The following is a 24,039-nucleotide window of genomic DNA, read 5'->3' on the forward strand; positions in this document are numbered from 1 at the left end:
TATTAAACAGTGACCTTGAGGACTTTCCACCAAGAAGGAATCTATGCAGCGTGAATTTGCAGCAGAAGAAAACACCGATAAGCTCTGTGCCTCTGCCACACACGTTAAGGCCCCACAATACGAGATCCCAGCCGCACTGAGACTTTAATTGAACTCCCTCCCCTCCCCTCTCTTCTCCTCCACCCTCCCCCCCGTCTTCTCTCTTCTTCTCTCCTCCGTCTCCAGCGGGCAGCTAACTTCTCGTCGACGCACCACTTGGCTTCAGTTTGTTTTGGAGTGGATACGGACAAGCAGCAAAAGACATGGCTTTCCTTCGTAGAGCGTTTCTGCTGCTGTTTCTTCAGGTCTGCCTGTTGCACGTGAGCGGTAAGTTAAAAAAAAAAAATCGAGAAGTAAAAGAGCACGGTTTATTTTTGGTTTTGCTTTTTTTGCGCGTTTTTATCAAAGAATAAAGTTTCGTGGAGGAGTGCAGAGTTTGAATGAGAATTGGATGCGTGTCTCTTCTTGGATGCGGCGACAATTTTCGGAGCGTTTGTTTCGTTTGCTCGAGACGTTGACGTGTTTTTATGTCGCGTGCTTCTGAGGAGTTCATTATCTTATTCCGTTAACAAGCTTTTGGCTTCTGTGTTGAATTTTCATCCTCATTTTAATATAGTAATATATGAACCTCCTGGTGTTGACTTCTACACGTTTTACATGTTTTATTTTTTTTAAGTTGCTTGTCGTCTTCGTGAAACGTCGCCTTTAAAGGTGTGTTTAATTACTGCGTAATTGATACTAATTAAGCACCAAATGCGTAGCTGTAGCCCGTAGAGCTAAGCGCGTGCACGCGGGCATGCGTCGAGCGTCTGAGGAGCTCGTGTGTTATAAAACTCTTCTCGGTCTGCGAAGAAAGTTGGTAAAGGTTTAATGCGACTGCTGTGAACATCTAAAGAACCACAACACTTTATGTAGACCACAGCACCAAATTTAGAAGAGGGTTGGGTTTTCAAGGCAGGGGAATTTTGTTTTTCTTTAGTTAAAGGATGGGATAGATAAGCACAGAGCAGTGCAATGTGTTTGTTTGTTTGCTTCAGTGTCTGTATATCCTCAGCTTGTGTCATTTTAAGAGCCAGTCTGAGTTTAACTTTTGTGAATATTTTTGCAAAGGCGTGACTCATTGCCTCAGGGAGCTGTGGAGGGTTAGAAGCTGTTTATAGATCTTTTTAGTTGGGGCTTCTATGAACAATTTTCTTTGATTCTCTTGACCAGATTGGCTCAAATTGAGAAAAATACCTATAGTTTCCCGGTAGTGAAAGGTTCTCGTGTATTGTTTGTCTGGTCTGTCTGAGTACAAAATAAGACAGAGAAAAGCAGTATGCCTTAAGGACTTGGGGCTCATCAAAGCTATTCACAGGTAAGCAAACATTAGTTTAAGGTTTGAGGCTTGTTGAATAATCAATCTGCAAAGAAGTACAATACTGAATGCTTTTGTAATAACTGCAAATTCTTCCTTTTGTGCCCCTTTAAGTTACATGACATATTAAAAAACAAGGTGGGTGGACTGAAACATTTCAATTTCAATATTTTGACTTTTTTTTAAAGGTTCAAAACAATTTGAACCTTTTTGGGTTGTTGGGTTTTGTACTGTTTGACAATTTTAGCTATTTTAAGCTTTTCCCTTGAGCTGTGGAAAATTATGATGATTAATTTTTTATGGAATTTTGTAGAAGTAGTAGGTTAACTGGGGAAATACTTGAAGTTTTTGGATAGCTAACTGCAACTCTACTGTTTATCTAGCCAGTGTAGGGTAATGGCACCATGCACCTTCTCATTTTGAAGGACGTGATCAACTAGAGTGTGTTGTATATCGACGATACAGCTGTGTGCTTTCAACTTTATATTGGACTGTTAAATGCTGTACTGCTTTCATTACAGTGGCTGATCCTTTTAAATGAACATGAAAAATGAAGAAAGATAAATTATTGACCTGATATGGGTGTCTTTAAATTTTTATTAGAATCATATTTGCAAAACACATTAATCAAAACTCATTAAGTCAGTTTCCCCACCCAAACCATCCGCCCTCTCGCAACTCACTTTGTCCTGACCTTATCCCTCTTTTTTTCCTTAAATCCACGTTTTTTTTACTCCATCAGCCTTGTCTTAATTGGGTTATCTCTATTTAATCCTCATCTCCCCTCTACCTCCTCTGGAGACCAAGTAAAGCTGTCTGTTTTTGGATTAGGTCATTAGCCTTTGGTAGAGACCCCGGACCCCTAAAGAGCTTCTAAACCAGCCCCTGTCAAAACTGACCTACTCCCTAATGGACCTTGAAGGGCACTTACTCGAATACAATTTGTGGCTAAAAGCATTTCTGCTGCATGGAAATGAACCCATCCTGAGCATGAGAAGAAACCCAAACATGAAGCTTTGTTGATGCACTGTATACAACCCACTATTGATTTCAGAGTCCAATGTTCATCAATATGATCATCACGTTCTGTTAAAAGAATGGGCAAGTGGTCCGGGAATGGCGGTAGAGCAGTAAATCTGAGCAGTGGCTGAGCTTTTACGATGACATTTACAGAACAGAGAGTAGGGAAAGCAGACAGGCCTTTTTAGTTAATGCTGTTATGAAATATTTCTAACCAAACAAGGTTTTATCCATCGGTGCATTTGGAGGCTCGGAGGGATCCGCTCTGAGTTTCTGTGTGTAAAATGCCTCTTGCATTCAGAAAACTGGCAGATGCTTTTATATAATATATGTTAGTGTAACAACATGTGAGTACCGCAGACTTTAGTAAGAAACTGCTGCAACTTACCTGAATAAATATTTCTTTGTGATGTTAAAATGAGCAGCTGTATCGTAGTGTACCGCTAACTGTGACATCACCCAAAGACAGTGTGCTTTGTTGACAAAGTCAGTTATTCAGCGTACCTGCTAAAAGATAGGAGGTGCTGGTTTACTGTTGCATCAACTGGTTAGTTTGTTTGTGTTGTTATTTGACTTTGGTCTTTGAAAGGGTTAGTTCAAAACTGGATTAACCTGTTAAAAAAAGGTCACACAGTGGTAGACCAGCAACTTTCATGATCTGCAGGGTGAAATGGCGATTTTTGTCAAAGAAGTCTGTTGTGTTTAAGGAGTATCGTTGTCATAATAATACAGATACTGGGAAATTCCTCAATCCTCCTCACTATTTTGGATACTACAAGAGGTAAAAAATGACAGAAAATCAGTTATAAGTGAAGAGTCAGTTAAAAAAAAGAGAGAACAGCGATGACACTATCATGCAAAAAAGGTTTTAACATAATTGCATAGTGTATTTATGACAAATATTTTAAGCTTGTCTTGGGGACTGCTAACAACGAAAAAGTCAGTATTTTTAGGTTTTCTGAGGTAGTGCTGTGCTTCTGGTGAATTGGCTCCATACTTTGTTTGCTGATGAAACACAGTTGTTAAGGTAGTCTGCCACAATTTCTGTTTGGTTGCTGGTAGACTTTTCTTAGCTTCAGTTGGGAGAAACATAATGATTTTTAGACCCAAACAGTTCTGTTATCCTGGTAAATTAACATCGTCTATTATAATGTTACAGACGTGCAGGGCTGATAACGTTCACATCCCACCTGCAAAGTTTAGCCATGGCTGTTACCTTAATGATAATTAACAGTCAGCTAATGTGGCTGTTACATAAATGCACCTTCAGGCTTGGGATGGGCACTAAGAGTACACTACCTTGTGACTCCCTGGGTTTGTAGCTATTGAGTAAATAGCTAATGCCTTGATTATACTCTGCTGCAGACAGGGACAGCTGGAGACTCAACAGATGAGTAGTCATTCCCGTTACGCTTCTTTGAAGTCTGTCACTTGGATCGCATTGTAATTCAAATTTTCTACAAGTCCATACTGTCACAAAAAACAGGTAGGTACACAGATGTCCACACAGACCATCGCAAGCTGAAATTTACCTCACTGGGATCCAAACAGACCCACGGATAGTGTAATTAAGACTCATTGTTAAGCAATTAATGTTGCAACTGGAGCTTTATTGGCTTCTCGAAATTCCTCTTAAAGTGTTGTTAAGTGTTGTGAATGTCAACTACTGCAGATGCTAGTGAGGGGAGGGGCTGTATGAAGTTATGTGTCAACTGGAGGAGATAAAAACAGGACTGCTGCTATTAATACTGATGCAAATGAGTACCTAATCCAGTGGTCAGTATCTGAGAATCAGTGTTTTTTGCAGCCCTAATAAGAAGAGCAATTTCTTTCTAAGTACAGTGTTTCCACAGATCACCACCTACTGTGGACACCCATGCAGTTAAAACATATGCCTTCAACCTTGGAGATATTATTTATTGTTGGACCATAAAGAAGTCGAACCAAGTGTCAAAAGCAAGCTATATCAATACAATTGGTAATGTCTCAACTTATATCCTGTTTGGAAACATAACAAGAAAGCAAAGAAAAACATTGATATACTGCCCAGCTGTACCGTGAACTCGCATTGTTGTTGAAAACGATTAAGGGCACCTTCTAGAAAATGCTAAAGTTGTAAAGTTAGCCCCAAATCCCAGTTTTACTGGCCTTAGACACACTTTTCACTTGGAGGTAAACTTGAAAGTTTTCCTACAGAGCAGCTCATTCCAGCTCTAAAGAAAATTCAGTATCCAAACAATTCAGCTGCCTGTTAGGGAGTGACTCCTGATAATACCCCTATAGTATGGGTGTATCGGATAGCCGCATACTATAGGGGTGGGTTGATGTTTAAAAAGTGGTTGTATTGACATCATTTGATCAGTTTTAACATCACTTGGGGAAGAAAATCTGTTGAAGTACTACAAGTATGATGCTTAATCAAAAACAATACCATGTTGCTGGTGTTATGTGTGTTGAAGTGTTAAATGACATTAAGGTTTCTTTTATTTCCCTTTCATATGCTTACCCACATTCAGCCTTTCTTAAATTCTTTTGGCTTTAAGCATTTTTGATAGAATTAATACACATCTGAAGGACTTTGTAATTTGTTATTTATGTGAAATATAATGAATAGATAGCAGTGGCAATTTGTCTAGCACAACTGCTGGACCAGCTCTAGTTTCAAACCCTGAAATGTAAGTGTTTCCTGGTTGTCATCATATATCATATTTTAATATCCGTGGACAGTAAGCCAATCAATCAAGCTTTCTAAAGATGTCGCCTTTAAATATTTCTCAAATTGTTGAGTTATGAAAATAATAATGTCATTTTTAGACAATAAGTGATGACCATGCAGTCCTCTACAATGTTATTTATAATTCATTGTGGTTTATATACATTTATTTATATTCTAAATATATCAGACTGTTGAATTATTAAACAGCCAGTCCTGTAATTGAGACATTCAAATTCATGTTGACTCCAAGGTCATATTGAAAAATACTTGAAAATGAAAATAAATTCATAGAGATATAAATATGCTATTAAAAATGTATTTGCTGTAAATCTGCAGGTCTATTTTTGACTTCTAAGAAAATATTTTTTGCAGCATGTAGAAAAATAAAAAAGCAGTCATAATGTATCCCAGTGAGTCAGTCTTCTCTAGTAAATAATGGCTGGTCTCCCTGACCTCCTCTTCATCCGTCTCCGTGGCTGAATGCCTGGGAATGCCTACACTTTGCTGCTGGGCTTGTCTGGATGTGGCAGGAAGTGTGCAGCTGTTGGCTGCAGTTGTCCATGTGGGATTAGTGCATTTGCCTGAGTGATAGCTAGGCATGACAGCCATATAATCTAATGTATTGGCTCATTGTTTTCATTAAAGAGAGTGTGCTGTTTGATCCCTGTAGTATTATAATGGTGACTTGCTGTAGCGTTAGGCATATGTAAGCTAATTCGGCTAACATGTAGGTCAGCACAGTGGACAATTAAATAAATACAAGCAATTGCATTAACTTTTTTTCATTACTTTAGCTAATCATTCGAACTTAAAAGCTTCTAAATAGATTGCAGGATACCTTGTGTGTTATTCCAGACTTTTAAGACATGGGGTTTGCATGTTTTGATTTAGACTATTTAAATGTTAGTAAATGTTAGGATTTTTAAGACATTTTTGACAGAAAGACTGGCACTTTCTTTAAACCTGAGTGGTTTAATTTGACTTGATATAGCTTTAGAAGTTATGAGGGGATATTGTATATGATAGTAAACCAAGCATTTTCCTTTGTTGTCGGAGAACAAAGATGATCTAAGTATCATAGTTTCCCAGAGAACATAACTATTTTTTTTTTTCATTTTGAATGTGTGCCAACACCAAGACAGCAGGCTTGATACCTTTTGTTTTAAAAGGTGCTCAACCTGGCTGCTTCTCTGCTGCAAATCGACTGGAACAAAAAAAAAAAAAAAGCATTTTGCTTGAGCGCTCATTGGTGTTTGTTGTTTCAGTTTGTGGTTTGAAGCCAGTGCATGCTCTGAAGATCCAAGACATGTTTTGGGAAATCAAAGCCCTAGCTGTTTAGCTGGCAGGAGCAGAGCTGACATCACCCTTAAGCCTAAATTGAAAGGTTTTTCAAGGGCCTTGTCTTGCATGTGTAGTGGATGGTTGATGTTTGAGTGGGATTTTATTTCCAACAGCTGCCTCTGTAGTTTGATCCCTGTCCTTCTGGGAGGGACTCTCCTGTATCGACTACCTTTCTGGTGCTTCAGAGCTGCCCCAAAACATCCTCGCCTGGTATGTTATTCAAAGCACATCATTCACCACAGTGAGAAATCCATAAAGCGAACAATCACCTCAGAAAAGATAGGACCTCTTTTAAGAGCTAGAGACGGTTGTCTAAGCAGACTCAGTCAGGGTGAAGGATGCAGGAAATTACTCATGAGACTTAAGAAGATATGTGTCCATTCAGGAGGTAAAGAATTTGTCATACGGTTGCTTCAGAGCGTTAAACTGTTATCACACAGTGTCAGAAACATGAAAAATCTCCCCAGAAACACATTAAGTTCATTTTTTAATACTTGTTCCCTTAAAAGGCATTGCAGAATTCAGTTTTTTTCAGGAATCTTGCAGGTTCAGGTTTTTCTCGTCTTGTTGAGAGAGTGCTCAGGGGCTTTTTTCATCACACTTCTTTGACTCACAAATATTGGATTTGGCTGCATTGCTCGCACAGGATTGATTATTTCTATCCAGTACTGTAAGAGCAGTGTGAAGTGAAGTAGAGGTATATTTTACCCTGCTGGATTGGCTGTGCGGATGATGTCAGCAAAGTTAGAGCATAAGAGTTACACCTTAAGAGTTACAGTGTCCTTGCACTGTAAATCATTTCCTTATATCCTTCATGTCCACTGCAGCGTAGCACCCACAGAACTCACAAAGTAGCATTATAATTTTGCAGCGGCTTGGACTGCATTGCAAGAGTAAAAATAATAACACAGGGCAATGATGTGGTTTATACTTTGCTAGTTGTTTTGTTAACTTTGGCAAACTGTGCTTTGTTGTTGGTGATATTTGGGAGGAGTAGTCTTCCGTCGTGTGGGATGCTGCCGGCATATTTGGATATTCATCCAGGAGTATTTACCATCTCAGCTTGTGTGTGTGACATCCCTATCACTCACAGCATTGGTTATCATGTTCATTTCACCTCACTGTTGCCAATTTAACAATTTTTAATAGCTCTTTGGGGACTTTTTTTTAAAGCACCATCCTCTCTCTTCTTTTCTGTTCAGCAGTGGGGAACTGAAAAGAATACCGACATTTTCTACTGCTCGTAAATTTGTCTCTTAGTAGGCATCTGACTTGTAAATGTAGCAAAAATTATAGCAGAGACCATTTCTTTAACATTTGTGTACTGTGGCAATGTGAGACAACATCACAGTAACAAACTTGCCATACCTTGACATGTTCACATTTCTGCTTGTGGCTCTCTGGGGCCCTGCAAATATGGTATTAAGAACAACACTAGTCACAAGTTTAATCAGTCAGGGTCAAGTCCCAGCAAGAAGTCTTTCAGAGACATTCAGAAGCACCTTGCCCTGAAAAGCTGCTTCTTTTATCCCTTGAAAACGGTGCTGAAAGGCATCCTACAGGGGGAAAATTTCTTTGGTTTGAATGAGCACAAAGGAATCTTAAACTGCCTGAGAATTTCTGCAGTGGAAAATGATGATAAAGAAACAACATGCAGCTTGAAATGTTGACAGTAGCCTAAATATTTGCTTAAAATTTCCATTCACCAAGAAATGTATGATTATTTGTGACTCTCCTCCCGTGTCTTCTATAATTATGTATGTTATGTAGAATCCTCAGGATTTGATAATCATAGATACTGCATACTGTTAGTAGAATTAGTTGTAATTATAAAATAACAATTAAAAGTTTAAAATGTATCTTTTTCATAAGTAAAATATCTAAGTATTATTGAAAAAACACTGCAGGGAGTACCATAACAACTACTGGGTTCTTTGTCTTAAAATAAGGCAAATTTGTAGTATTTCAGTCTTCAGCAGATTTGGCCATTTGTCTTTGAGCTGTGCCCAGGCAAAATTGGCCATCTGTACATTATGTCCCTTCATATTTAGAAGGCCCATCTGTGGGACACATGGCACTGTCTTGGGCCACAGTCCAAGTCCTGGCAGCAGTCCCTTGAGTGCCAGGGCGAGAGACGAAAAAACCCTCCAGTATTGCCTTCATTGAGAAGTCTTTCATTTCTCCTTTTCCCTCTTCTCTCCCTTTTTAGTCCACAAACAGAGCTTAAAGAGCAGCTGCACACACCTGACGCCAGTACATCGGACAAGGCACAATCTGCCGTGGGGCAACAAGCAGGGGCTCGTGTTACAGAGAAATTTTACACCACAATGGTCTTTGCCTCCTTCCCGCCTTTTTCTGAGCCATCTCCCCCCCACACCCTGTGCTCTGCACACCTCTCTCATGCCCTCTTCTTTGCTTTGTTTTTTTTAATATTTGCCAGAGCCTGGGATTATTTGCTTTGCTGTTGTTGAAATCAACAGTTCTCTCACGAGCACACACAAAGGGATGGAATTTATTCTATACTGTGCTGCATACGTTGGTTATAGAGCTTAGTTTAATTTTCAGTTTACTCTCATCTGAGTTAATCAGTAAAATCTTATGTCGGATTTTTAAAGAAATTATACTTTGGCATATGAAACATAACCTTCCACGTGGGAAGCCTAACCAAGTGACAGGAATAATTACTCCCTAACCAGAAACATGATTTGAAATCACACCAGATTGTTTTGGGATTTAGTTGTACCTTCTTTCATTCTTGGCAGTAGAATCTGATGCAAGCTAGTATATTTTATATTTCCTAGAGTTAAGCTGAGAAATTAAGATGCTTAATTTTGGACGTTGATATTAAGATTTTTGTCTTTCTGCAGCCAGCAACTTTAAAGCTTACCATCATGTCCAAATGAAGTTGGATTGTGCAGAAACTGAAGCAATATTTATATATATTAATTTTTTTCTACTGTTTGCACCATTAGGTTAGTACTAAATTATTTTATAATAGTACCTCAAGCAGCAGGCACTAAAAAAAGGATCGAGTGCCACATCTCTGGGCCAGAATTTATCCATTAATTACGAACATTGTTGCTTACAATTTGTTACAAAAGGGTCCATAAATTATTACTCCTGGAAAGTGGGAAGCAGAGATTCCCCTTGCCATCCTGCGGGGTTCAGGTGTTTGTGAAATGTGACCACAGCACTATGTCATTGGTTTTTCTGTTTTTTTTGTAATGGATATGAGATATGATTCTTCTTCGAACAATGCAGATGTCATTAAGCTTCTTAAGTATTTGCTCAAGGCTTCCCCTCAGACCATGCCATTGTCCTAGTGAATGCCATGTCCTCTGATTTCTTTTGTTCTTTGACTTTATGTCAAACTGTCAATGCAGTCGATGTGTCTGTGGGGAAATATATTTAGAGTACCATTTAGCCCATAACCAGGATTAAGTTGCAAAGTGATATCGGCACTATATATGAGGAAAGTAACAAAATAGTAAATACATGTTACTGACAATACCTGCTGTAAGACACAAAGAGGACAAAGGCTTATGGGTTACTGATTATTGTGTCAGATACCAAAAATAAAGTGACAGTTTGACTGCTTCAGGGTGTTCATGGGTTAGTAAAGCAAGGGTAGGGACGGGTCATGGGGTCAACGGGGGTTTTCCTGCTTCCCTCTTTTTTCAGAAACAAATCAATAAGACAGTCATTCTCCGTTGTTGCTTCACGGCTAAGAAACAAATTGTCTTCAATTTGATTAACTTTACTTGTCCGTCCTCTGCTTTCGTTTTTTTATGTATTTGCTTTTTTGTATGTCATGACTTTTAGCCAACGGGACATCTTGCCATGTCGGGGCAGGTTGTCCTGTTGGCTGTTTTTTCCTCTAATATCATATCTGATATCATTATTTCTGCCTGTAGGAAACAAAGACTTGTCATAGATTTTGACAGTTTTATAACCATCAGGAAGGAAACACGGTGAAAAAAAATAACCTGCCAAATGCATTTACCATTACATTATTAGCTGTACTGTCTTTCCTTATTCATCTCCCTCCAGATAAAATGATGAGGCTCATTATGTCTGGCACTGTGCCAGTCAGTTGCCTGCCACATAAACCTGCATTCACATCTGCTAAATTAAAATGAAACCAGTCTGAATCCAGACTGACTTTGATGGTGAAAAGAAATCTCTGTGTTCAGTGTGTGCATGTGCAGATGAATATTCATGAGGACCCCAGGGCTAACCAGACAGTCTTTCATGGTTTTCGCTTCAATCTAATGGGCTGTGCCATGCCATGGATATAGCATGCATCTGGCAGTGTTGCTGTTTCTTAGGGGCTGGTTTTGACCGCCTTTTGTAACTTGTCAAAATTTCAGGGTTTCTTGTTGAATTGTTAGCGTGAAATTTGCACATTAGTGTAAGCTAACATAATAAAACACCCCCAACATTATATGCTTTGCAAAATAAAGTTTGTCTGAAGGTGTGGAGGCATGTCTGCACATGATTCTATGCATAGGGGATGAACAACATTAGAGAGTCCTGTGTCAGTCATGTCTTTTAATGTTATTCTGGCCCCTAAGGCTCAACCATCACTGCAGAGGTAAAGTGTCTGATTTAACTCACATTTCATGCTTTGAGTGGGTTTCTCCCCTTTAGCTGACTTGTAGTGCAGGCTAATTATTTTGGTCTTTTTTGGTTGTTCAGTAAGTGGTTGCGGGGCATTTGTTGCATTTGTGTGATTGATTCCCCAGAGGGCTGATCTCTTTGTTTAAGTGTCCCTCAGGAAGCGCAAGAGAGGCAGAAAATTAAGCAATTAAGGAAAACCAACAACTACTGTTGATCGGACAGAGGAATTTGTCTAAAATGTTTCTCTACATCATTTTAACATCAGGGCCAAAATATTTATTCGCTTTCACTACCAGTTCTTCAGATTAATACTTGGTGTTTTTTTATTTTTGCATTTAAAATTTTCTTTAAAAGGTCGATTGCCTCACCAAACTAATAGTTTGTATTTCTTAAGCCTTGAGAAAATATATCTGATTTTGGTACTAAAGAGGTTGTTTTTTCAAGAATGAAAAACTTTTGCATTTTAAATGGCAAAAAAAAAAAAACGGACTTGCAAATGTTAAATGTTGGCTAAACAAAAGACTCTTTATCTTTCCTTTAATGATTTTCCTGAAATGACTCATTTGTATTACTGGAAATGAGATTCTTGTATCTTTTTACAATCTGTGTGTGCACACTATGTGTACAGCCACCAGAAGTCATGGGGCAAATGTGTGGGAGGATTTGTAGACAGATGCCTTGCAGTGAGTGAGATGAGCTGAATTCGATTTGTAAAGGATCTAAAAATACGTATTCGAACTGAACAGAATGCCTTCCCACAGTATGAAGATGGATTAATATGAGTTTATTCGGATGAGATGTGTAGATATAACAAGAGTATTTAGGCTTTTGTTGGAACATCTTCCTGGTCTTGCTGTGGGCTGTGACAACTGGCTGTATTCACAGATAAGAATCAGATGCTGAAGGGTGATAACTAAATCACAGACAGGATTTATTAAAGAGACATGATGCAGAGTTGACTTTAGGGGCGATTTGGTCGCTGCCAGACACAGGGAATGGATTTTAAAGACGTGTCTGATGAGAGCTGTAATGTGATCTACCTTTGCAGCTCAAGTTCAGCGTTTGGAATCTGCCTTCAGGGGGTCTTCTTCTACAAGTGCAATTTAAGTGTAAAGGCATGTCAAGACTCCAGGTGTACACTGTCCCTTGCAATGTGAAAACTGGACTGAAGACTCTGAAATAGCTTTAGTTCAGGACAATAAAGATAAAACCTGTGGTTAGCTGTTGGCAGGCACCATCCTGTTCAAGCAAAGATGCAGATTTGACACAGTTTTTGCTAGTATTTCTTGTGGTGTATTTATTTTCTAAAAGGTTTTACTTGTTTTCCAAAATGTATTATGACAAGCAGACTTTTCTCTTCGTACAAATGAAAATCATGTTAGTGATTTATTTTGTCCCTGGAAAGGACTCAATTTAATGAAGTACTTGAATCAATACCAAATGAAGACATCATGCTTACTGCACTGGATTATCTTGCTTCATAGCAGTCATTAATTTGCTCCAAACATTTTAAAGTGAATGTTTGTCACAGACAAATGGTAACCACCCAGAGGGTTTTCTGTAAATTATGCGATGGCTGATAATGATTTAGAGATTCCTTTTTTCTTTGGCCTTTGGCAAAATGTCTTGGGGAGGAAAAACAATTTTTATCTTGATATTGAAAGAACAGTTTTCATTTTAAGATACATTCATTTAACATTATGTAAAGATGCCATATTTGATGTTTCATAAAGCAGTGAAAAAGTAAAAGATGAAGGCAGACTGACAGGTATTGCCGAAAGGTACTTTAATTAATACTGAAAAAAAGAAAACATGCTGTACTGTGATGGCAGGAAACCCTGAAGTACTAAGAAGGTCAAAAATATGAAGAATGGAGCAAATTCACCAGAGCCCACTGGGGAGACAGCAATACGGGAACAAAGGGGAGACCATATGGTGATCTGACATAGGTAGAAAATAAAGATTAAATACACAAACCAGAAAAATGGGTAATAAGGCACAAGTGAATTCAATCATGACAGTAACAAGGTCAGAAAAGGAACAAGGGAGGGAGGTAAAAGCACAAAGTCACAGGAGGAACTAACTTTCAAAATAAAACGGGAGACAACTGGAAGCAGGACAAAGAATAAACTCATAAAGCCAAGACAATAAGACACAGAGAACGCAGAACACATTTAGAAAAGGAACGAACATTCGAAAACACACTGCAAGATAGATTAATGATTACAATAGAAACCACAGATAACAGAAAAACTCAGAAAAACCATGACATAGGTAACAGTGACACGATGCAGTGGACAAAGTGAGGTGACTTCTGGCTCTCAGGCTTTTACAAACCGGTAAACTTCAGAGAAAACTGTAACAATCTTTGTGTGTGGTAAGTGGTTTTGTCTCTCTAAATGCACTTCTCAGCTTTGAGAGGAGATGGAGCAGCAGCAAAGCTGCCCATTTTCCCTCGAGGCAAAGCAAAAACATGACTCTCATCTTAGCCAAAGTCTCCCTGTAGTTCCTCTAACATTAGTGGGTGGCAGGAGCAGAATTTAGTGTCAAACTACAGTTTCTCCATTTTGAGAGGAGTCATTCAGGGTGGTTTGGGCATCTGGTGGAGATGCCCTGATGGAGGCAGACAAGCCTGCAAGTCATTGCTGTCCTTGACCTGTTGTTAAAGTGACTGTGAACTTAATATGTGACTCAAAATGGATGCAATAGACAGGTTTTTATGCAGTTATACTTAGTGAACATGCAGTCTCTTAACTTTAAGGTTTAATTCAGTGCACTTATATTTTATTTTGTTGCATTTATATGAAAGATAGGTAAGGTAAAGTAACAGACCCACCTGTTTCTCCTTTGCTCAGTCTTCCTGGAAGTACATACACCACATTACCCCACAACAAATGTCCAGCTTTAAGACCCCGTTGGAGGTGTTTAAGTTGCAACATGTCATACTAATCTAATATGCAGTCAAATTGATATAACAGACCCCATGCAGGCTTGCATTTAATAAATTATGGCTCCTGAAGTGTTACAGAGTCATTAGCTGCTTGATTCAGTTTAAGCTCCTTTTCCATATACGCTGTCGCATAGTTACAGACACAAGGAGGAAAAAAAAAAGCTTGGTAATGGCGACTAGATTTTTGGAAACCATGCCAGACAGTATCCAAGTATGGTTAACAAGCAGAAAACCTGCTGAAGAAGTCTCTGACTAGGCAAAGCCCCCTGCAGGGCCGGAGGAGTCAGAACACCATGGGCTTCCGCCACCTCCAGCCAGCTTGGCATCTGCTGCCCAGCAGAGACCAGGAACACTGATATCGACAGGCCTGAAAAAAACACTGCTGCTTGTTAAAGGGTACAGCACACAGAGCCAATTGTTATGGAGGAGTAAGCAATGCTTTAGAGAGTTCCAAGACAAATGTTCATGATGTTTGATTTAATGGTATTTTAACCAGAAATCAGACAGCCAGTTTATTGTGTCATCCCTTATTGAGATTATCTGCAAGACTGGTGGTTCTTTACAACTTGGTCACGACCATGCAGGGCCTATTACCCAGTGACAAAGATGTTATCTGATTATCATCCATCATCTCCACTTCCCCTTCTGCTAGCAGTCTGCGCAAGATCTCATGATGTGTGTTGTAAGGTCATTTTGACACAGAGGCTATAGTCAGCAGTTTTCCAACACTAATTCTTGCTTTGAGAATTTCTGAATTTTCTTTCTTCAGGATTAATAAATGTTTAGTGATCTAATGTGTGTTTTGCTTCAGTGCAGTGAATCTTAATCATTTGCTTTACTGATGCACTTCTTTTAATGGCTCTAGACAGCAGTTGAACTCTTTGGAAGATTGGAAGCTGTAAAATTGTTCGGTTTCATCTGTTGACTTCTTTTGCTGACAATAAGAAAAAAAAAATCAGTATTTTTTTAACTAATGAAAAATAAGGCTGTAGCCATATATTCAATTATTCATGTGATGAGGATCAGTTTAGACCTTATTTTGTTTTCAGTGTCAGAGTTGGGGTTATTTTAATGCGGGATAGTAGACCAATACAATACAATAGTCCTTTCTAATAACAGCAGTAGTGTTCATTAGTTAGTTAATTTTTACCAATTTAACACATTTATCACAAGATTGTGTGTCTTTGTAATTGTTCGAGATTCTTTTTTAAAAAGTACCTAGTGAGAAATGTATTGACAGTTTTGTTTAGTGGTGGAGAGTCTTTATCTCCCACAAGAATTTTGTTTTGTAGAGTGAGGCATTACTCTCGGCCCTCAGGGAGGCTGTGCACTGTGCACGAAAAAAATACAAGACATTCTGTTGCTTTTAAAGGTCTTTCTGTGCGAAATGAGTTATTTTTAAAGCCACTATTTATACTTTGAATATTTTCTGTTTGACTAGCACCAGAAAATGCCTAGAAATTTGCACTCAGGACAATCCTGCTATAAAGTTAGAGCACTTGTGATAGGCTGGTAACAAAAATTTGAATGTTAACTTTGAAGCAGCAGAGAGCATTAGTTTCTTTGCATGGATCAAACTCTGGAAATATTTAACACACTTCCCATGAATTCTTTCTGACTGGTTCTTCCAATGCCTCAGCCCGAGTTTAAATTGTAGTTTCTTAAAAAACTGAGTCCTCCAAGCCCAAGCTGAGATTACATTATCTGGGTCTTTTCAGCTACTTCAGAGCCAGAGATGGTGTATAACCATTTCTGCAGGTTTGGTAATTCTCTCCATGGCTAGTGCACAGATACTCTTGTGTTAAACCAGTGGTTCGCCCCTTTAATAAGAAGCAGTCATGCTTTACACAGTGCTGACGTGTTCATAGCGATAGATGTACCTTAACCTTAAAAAACTCTGAGGTGTTGAATACTTTGAAACTGAATTGACTTTAACCTACTTTCAAACTTTTTAAACTTCACTGAATGAACCGAATCTTTAATTTTGCAACTTTATTCATCTCCGATTCAGCATTTTCAGTGCTATATTACCTTGGTGTTCTAATGCTAATCCCCTTATCTTTTTCATATATGAACAAATTATGGACTCAGTCTGCCAGAAGCATTTGCTCTAATCGTTTGATCACCTTGTCTTTCTGATCTCACCTGTACGTGTCTTAACTGAGCTGAATCATTTTTTAAATGCTTTACATGGTGAGAGCTGAGCTTCAAAGATAGGTCTTGATAACAAAGCAGTCACTATTACACTGATAGAAATGTATGATAAATAAAATATGATCTGTCAAGTTCAAGAAAGGTTTTGTATGCACTCAGTAACTCTCTGCAAAAACTCTGGAAATGGAAGACAAATTCTATAGTTTTTGCACATTTTTAAAGCACCTTGCATTGCTTATAAATGTTCAGAGACATGTCAATGCTAAACTTGAAAGAACTATGAGGGTGATGTAAGTGAAAAATGTTATACTGGCACAAACAAAGGCAACTTTGGTGCCTCAAGACCGATGAAACAACAATAAGATGGAGTCAGTTTGTGACTGAATGGTGTTTTCCTTTTGGTTCTTGGTGTTTTGGTTTCTGTTCTATATTTCTTAGCTTGTGTATTCCTTTGCCCCTGATGTCACTCTGACCCCTGTACTGTGTTCCTCCTGTTCTTGGTCAGAGTTATCCGTGTTCAGTCTGTGGATTTTCTGTTTTATTTTGAAGGTTCATATCTTATGTCAGTGTTTCTAGTTTCGCTTCCTCTGTCTCGTTTAGTCTAATTTCTCCCGGCTGTGTTCCCACCTGTTCCTCGTTCCCTCATGTTCCCGTCCGGGTATTTATAGTGTGTGTCCTCCAGTGTTCTGTGTTGTGTCGTTAACGTCAGTTCTCTCTCGTGCTGTGGCTCTCCTGATGTTTTCTTGTGTATTTTAGTTCTAGCTTTCCAGTTTAGGTTTTCTGTTTGGTTTTCCTTTGGTCAGCATTAAAGCTGCTTTCAAGTTCACGTTTTGCCTCCGTGAGTCCTGCATTTTGGGTCCAATTCCTGCCTGCCACACAGCCAACCATGACAAACAGTTTGTTTTAATGCAGTGATTAACTGTGAACACTGGTGCAAATAACATCGGCTTCTTCTTGAGTTCAGATTTAAGTTCATGCCAACAACTTGCAGAAATGAATGACAAAGCAATGTGACAGAAATCATGGTTCAACCAGTTGGCATCCAGCTGATCTGAGAAATGTGTCATGTTTGAGTTCCTTTCATTGATGCAGACTAACTCAGATTGATTGCAACATGTTTACAATCTGTCTGTGTCTATAAATTGGACAGCAGCTATTTGCAAACCTTCGCCAGTCTGTCTGGGAGAGATTGCGGTCAGCCCAAGTCGGAACGTGATTGTTTTGGAGGCAGGGTGCCCTCACGAGACAGTCGACTTGCGATTAAAAGTGGTCGCTCAGAAGTTAACAGCAGCTGCTTGCCATCGGTTGCAAGATGCAAAAAAATTAAATGCAAGGCAGGTCTAGATTTTATCTAGTCATAGGGGGGCTGCCTTTCTGTGTTTTTTCTCTCATGAGCCATGAAATCAGGTTCAGTAGTGCATCATGCTTGGTTTGGCTTTGGATGAACTGGCAGTAACTCATTAACTAGCACTGGCACCCTGCTTAAAACTAAAGGTCAGCGTATCACTTCTTTTCATTACAGACATCAAAATCTTCTTTTTGTTTGTCTTTAAAAATTCCACTAACTGAAGATACACTGTGGGATTATGAGAGTCTGCCTGGGAAAGTTTCCTAATTGAATCAGTTCTATTTGATTAGAGTAGGCTCAGACATCCAGTGAGCATTTCCTTACAAAGAAAACACAGCTTTGGTTTGATTTAGACGGTCTGACTGAGCACGAGGCGCAAACATCAAAAGCCTATTTACTGGTTTTAATGTAATCAGAGTTAATAAAACTCCATGTGTACTGTTTTGCTACTTGCCGTGAAGCTGTCGTGTGATGATGGTTAGGAGTTGCTGGGTAGTTCTCTGGGTCGTCTTAGCTCACAGATCAAGGCTGCTGGTCTGGATCTTTGAACTTGACATTTCAAAAGGAAGAGGATAAAGAGATGCTTAAATATCAAATCCTCCCCCACGCCCTCAGCCCTGATATTGGATGCTGTTAAAAGATCAACCGCCTAATCAAAGAGCAGTGTTCTGAGCAGAGGATTTTCCCAGTGTGCTCATCTGTGGAACTTAATTTATACATGTTTCAGCATAAAATTGGGTTATCTAACTTTTGTCTTACAGGCACTTGTGAGAGTGGATTCTTCTGCTATTGTGAGCTACTGTTCTTTCCACACTTATTAAATAATGGATGTTCAGTCTTTTAGTTTATTAATTAAAAGCACTCTAACAATGAAACCATATAAATCCCTGGTGGTCACATCATGTTATTTTTGAGTTCTCCACTGTGTTGACCTGCTAGGTCGCATTTATCAGATCCTTTTTCCACTGAAAGTTGCAAACTGCTGCTGCTTTCGGAAGCACTTATGATGAGAGCGGTTAAAGTAAACCAAAATATACACCATAGACAAGAAATAATGCACTGATAATAAAATTCAACACACTGACTTTATTACTATTGATGAGCTGGACTTTGTAATAGTCATAATTTTCTTTCTGTTCGCTAAATGGTTGGAATTAGTTTGAGAGTAAATCTCTGGGAACATTAGAGCCAGGCTGAATGCTTTACATTAAATTTACACTGTGTTAAGTCCAGCTGTAAGAATAGGGTAGATAGTGCCCTGACTAGCTTTCTGTTTGTCTCTGAATGGATAAACTGTGCCAGAGTTAGAGCTGGGCGATATGAGATTTTTTCATATCACGATATGTTTTTTTCATTTCAGGCGATAACGATATCTATCACGATATAAGCCAAATAACTATATTTGTAAGATTTAAATGTGCCGTTGCTCACAAGTAAAATGTGAAATAATCAGCAGCTTGTTTTTAAATATTTATTTCCCATAATAAGTTCAACAGGGTAGATGTACTTAAGGAACATGAGACTTTTTCAGATAAATAAAGGCAAATATTGCAAACTACACAAAAGGCAGCCGCTAAAGCGTTTAAGTTTCAAAATAGAACAAATGAAACAGACTAAATTGTCGATTCCACTTAGAAACAAAATATTAATTCTAAAAATAAATCTTAGTTTGTTTTACAGAAGAACAGACAAAATTGACTAACTTTTGTCAATATCAAATAAACTGAGAACTAAAAGGAAATTCTCAATCTCTCCTTATTGTATAGCTTAGCTTTTCAAACAGTTTTAACAGTTACTTTAGTCTGACAAAAGCCGAATGACGAATTAGCGCTTCCAGTTAGAGACTGAGGCTACGTCCACACGTACACGGGTATTTTTGAAAACGGAGATTTTCCGTTTTCGTTTTAAAAAATAATCCCGTCCACACATAAAGGCAGAAATGAAGGAAAACGCTGCTATGAACATGCCAAAGCAGCAGGTGGCGCTAGATTCCTAACCGTGCAGAAATGTTGGCCAATCAGAAGTCTAGAAGCCTCGGTGGGAAAAAGTTAACAAAGCTGCGGCATAGAAGCAGAACAGAGTCGTATGTGTGGACGGACAGTAACTGTGTGTATATGTAAGCATTTAAACACTGCAGAGAGTAGAATTAACAGTAACAGTATTGTAGAAATAACGTGGCGCACAGTGTGACGCATGCACCAGTTTATTGTATTTCCAGACTTGCTTTCGGCACAATTTACAGTGCACGCTACTCTGTTTTTTGTCAGACTTGAAATAGCCGAAATACCTTCACACTACGGAACTTCTATGGCTCTTCCGTTCGACAATCTCTCCGGCATTGGAACCATCATCTGTTTTCTCTTCGGTCACGCTCGGTTGATTTTTCTAGTCGGCACACTCATTTCCTCCATTACGCGCTGGCTCCATTACCCGCTGGCTGCTTCCCAAACAAACACACGTGCGGCTTGGCACTTGTGCTGTACGTAACAAGTCACGCGACGTGACGCTGCGGCTGTGATTGGTTCGGCTCTGCGCTACTTAATTTGGATTGGCTGACCTTTTTTTTTTTTTTTTTAAGAGGACAAGAGCGGCGAGGTCTATCGCGATAGCTTAATTTCTCTATCGAGTAAAAGTTATATCGCGATACATATCGTTATCGTTCTATCGCCCAACTCTAGCCAGAGTCATCTTTCTTTGGGGACTTTTAAGCTTAGGTAGTACCTGAGTAAAAATTTAGAATGTCGATATTGGACAGGAGTAGGACAAAGTGCAATAAGATCACAGCATTTTATTGATGCCACTGCCATGGTTCAGGATCTTCAGGATCAGCGCAGCTATTTTATTATCTTTTTAGTCTGAGCCCAGAATTGAAACAGAGCACGAAGACACGCATGTGGCTCAGGTGTGGAAAATTTCTGGTGCTATGACATCAGTGTTTTGTAGCTGCAGGTGTGAGAAAAACATGCCCTAGTTGATAAAACAAATCGATAAGCTTGCAGGCATACAGTTTCATTGCTTTCAGGCCAGTTCAGCTGGATTCTGCTGTTTTCCACTCCAATTGTAGTTTGAGGAAGTGAAGCCTTTTTTAAGTTGCACAGGTGTGTGTAAGAGCGGAAATCAACAGGCATGACATTGTGTGTGGTCCTGTAATAATACTCTACAAAGTTACCCCCCCATCCTCCATTCACACACACACACACACACACACACACACACACACACACACACACACACACACACACACACACACACACACACACACACCCCTATTTGCCCTCGGTCCTCTGTTCTCACTGCTTCTACACTCTGCCCCACAAATCACTTGACAAATGGGCTGCCCACAGGTGTTGCTGCCCCCCCCAACTGCCCCGTTCCCTGCAGCATGGGAATGTGGGCGACTTTCCTATTATTCACAGCTGCTTGTGTCAACGTGAACCCCGCCGCCCTCATCCTCCCCAACCCAGCAGGACACATTGCCACCCGACGACTAGGAATCCAGTCATAACCATGGCCCTGGCTCAAGGTTTTGGCATGCTGCGGCCCACTGAATAAAACAAGTGGTGGATATTGTCTGCTGAGCTCTGAGAACTGGAGTCTCCCAGTCTGGAGATCAAGATAAAGTAGGCGCTGAGCTGCTCACTACTTTCATATCAAACAATGCGGCTGGTTATGAGTTTTGAACACAGATATATCATTGTGTTTGACATTGTGTCTGACCGACTGCACGCATCTGACTCCTGTTAGAGAAAAAGGAGAAAGTGTTTATTACTTCCCGGAGGCAAGGTCTGTGTTTTGATGTGAAATACAAGGCAGGTTTGTTGTGAAAATAGACGACTTTTAGGTCTCGGAAATTTGTCAATGAGGCTGCTGGAAGGTGAAGGTGAAGATGTTTTCAATCACTGAAATAAAGTGTCTTAGGATACCCTGGGGATTGTAAGACATTCTAAAACCGGTTAATTTATGTGAGATGTTGCTGTCTTGGGATTTGTGATTCATCGCCAGCAATTACTTAGAAGTTGTGAAGCATAAACATATTTTTAGCTATAGAAAAAGCATTGTAATTGCTTGTGCAGCATTTCTAAACGCTTGCAGTTATCTAGTAGCAGTAAAACCTACATGTTCTTTGTTTGCTTCTTGCTCTGCCCTCCACCACAAGTTTCCCTCCCCCGTCTCTGAGTGTTTACCGATATCTCAGCTGCACACCCCCTAACCACCAAGTAATGCAAGTTCACCCAGCCACAGAAGACCTGCAAAGCGCCACAAACAAATGATCTACTGATTAACTAGACAAAACACTAACATTCAAAAAATAAACGAATTATATTTATTTTGGGCTTCTTTTGGAGCTGATGGGATCGCTACTTCAGTATAGCTGCTGAAGAGTTGGAGCTGATTGATGTGGTTGATAAGATTCCAGTGCAGGAGTGTAGATGCATGTTTTCAGATCCTCTTATAACTTCTTTCTCATCTTTATCTTTTCTCACTGCAGAACTGAATGCGTGCTTGTTCAAACCTGGCTTCAGATATAAAAAACAGGCATGATTGATCTCAGCAAAACATAGATGGCCTAAATGGGTGCTTGGCTGAGCCACAGCCAATGTATAAATGTTCTCTCTCTATCACTTTTCTGTCCACAAATTTTCATGAAATTCATCTTGGGAGTTTTGTGTAATCTTGCTGACAAGCAGACAACCGCAGCTCTCTCATTGGAAGAGTAATGACCAGGTTTACTTGAGCAAGCACTGTTTCTGCAAGTCATCTCTTATTCTTTTATATTATTGACTGTGACATAATAGCATAACAGCATAATGGTTGTTACTGCTAACAGATTTTCAGTTTCCATTGTAAAAAAAGAAAAAAAAAAGAAAAAGTTTTGGCAACCAGTTCCAAAGTCTTTTTGGATTTACTTGGATTAATTAACAGATGACATGTTTCATTTTGTTGTGAAGTGCAATTAAAAGGATTTCTTAAGTCAGTCAGATTTAAGATTTAGATGTAATTTTATGCTTAAGGTCTCACACATGCCTAGAGATCGATCAGTCAGTAAACCTGGATAACAAAAAAATTGACATCCACGTTTTTTTTCCCTTTTTTTTTCTTCCCTTTTTTGGGTTTCCTCCGTATCCGGTGTGATCCCTGCCACAGTTCTTCACTTTGTGTGAGTGTGTGATCACAAAGAGCAGTTGGAAGATGTGGTTGATAACATTCTGGTACAACCAGACAGATATACTCAGACCCTCTTATCATTGTATTCTCATCTTCCTCTTTTCTCTTCTTCTGAACTGAATGCATGTTTGCTCAAATGTTGCTTCAAATGTGAAAAGCTGGCGTGACTGATCTCTGTGAAACCTATTTGGCCTAGATGTGTGCTTGGGGAGTCCTGAGCCACAGCTAATGTCCTGTTTGAAAATTTGTAAAGCAAGAGAACCAGATCGGCCCCAAAATTTGCTGGTTCCATGAGGTTTGGTTGTTTTTGCATAATCTCGCTGACAATCAGACAACCTCAGCTCTGTCCTTGAGTGAGTAAGGATTGAAATAACGTTAGAAAACAATGCTTCTGCAAGCTATCTCTTGTTCTTTGTATTATTGGCCATGGTGTAAAAGCAAGATGGCAGTTACTGTTAGAAATCTGATTATTTTAAAAGTCTATTAGTTACAATTTAAAGAAAAAAAGAGAGAGAAATGCAGATAAGAAACTACTTGAACCAGCTAGATTTTTGTATTTACTTAACATGTGATATGTATATTCAGATAATAGGTTTGATGAAAGTGAAATGTTAAGTATGTCCATTTAACATTTAGGTTTACTCGTGCTCATGACAAATTGAATTTCAGTTGAAGTTTTTGGTTGAAATCGTCTTCAATATATAGGGAGGAGGACAGGAGAGAGGTGTAAACATGAGGGCAAGCAACTTTCTGTAAAACACAGTAGAGGCTCTGTCATGGTTTGAGCTACGTTTCAACCAGTGGTGTTGAGGATCTTCAGAATACTTTATTAATCCCTAAGGAAATTATGTGGCCGCAGTTGCTCGAAGACAATAAGAGCAGTAACAATGTGAACTAAATTCAATAATACAATATATTACAAAGTTACAAAATATAAGAAAGAAATAGCTCTAATGTATATACAAATAGCTCAATTATAAATATCCTGAATATTACAGAGATTAAATATATAAGATTGATATTTCACTACGATACGATAAAGGTGATGTTTTAAACCTAAGAACGCTGTACCAGCTCAGCCATGGTGGTGGTAGCATCATGCTGTGGGATTGTTTTACTGTCAGTGGTACTGGTACATTGCGCAACGTGAATGGAATGAGGACTACCTCCAAATTCAAATCAACAGCTTTAAGAAAACTAGATATAGTTGGGTTTTGAAAGAGGATAATTATCCCAAATACACATCAGAGATGACATTAAGGCTACGTTCACACTGCAGGTGTTAATGCTCAATTCCGATTTTTTTGTCTGCTTGTTCACGCTACAAA

General features: G+C 39.1%; 1 protein-coding gene across 2 annotated transcripts in view; it reads left to right on the forward strand.

Moving 5' to 3' along the window:
• Positions 1 to 208: 208 nt before the first annotated feature.
• The window catches only part of mcama (melanoma cell adhesion molecule a), a 59,389-nt gene continuing 35,558 nt past the window's right edge, over positions 209 to 24,039 (forward strand). For both annotated transcript variants that reach the window (XM_080867000.1, XM_080867001.1), the window contains exon 1: positions 209 to 366. In XM_080867000.1, the coding sequence (XP_080723126.1) occupies positions 303 to 366 (64 nt within the window). In that variant the 5' untranslated portion in view covers positions 209 to 302. The remainder of the gene's footprint in view (positions 367 to 24,039) is intronic.

Source organism: Rhamphochromis sp. 'chilingali', assembly GCF_963969265.1.
Source record: "Rhamphochromis sp. 'chilingali' genome assembly, chromosome: 19".
NCBI classification, from domain to species: Eukaryota; Metazoa; Chordata; class Actinopteri; order Cichliformes; family Cichlidae; genus Rhamphochromis; species Rhamphochromis sp. 'chilingali'.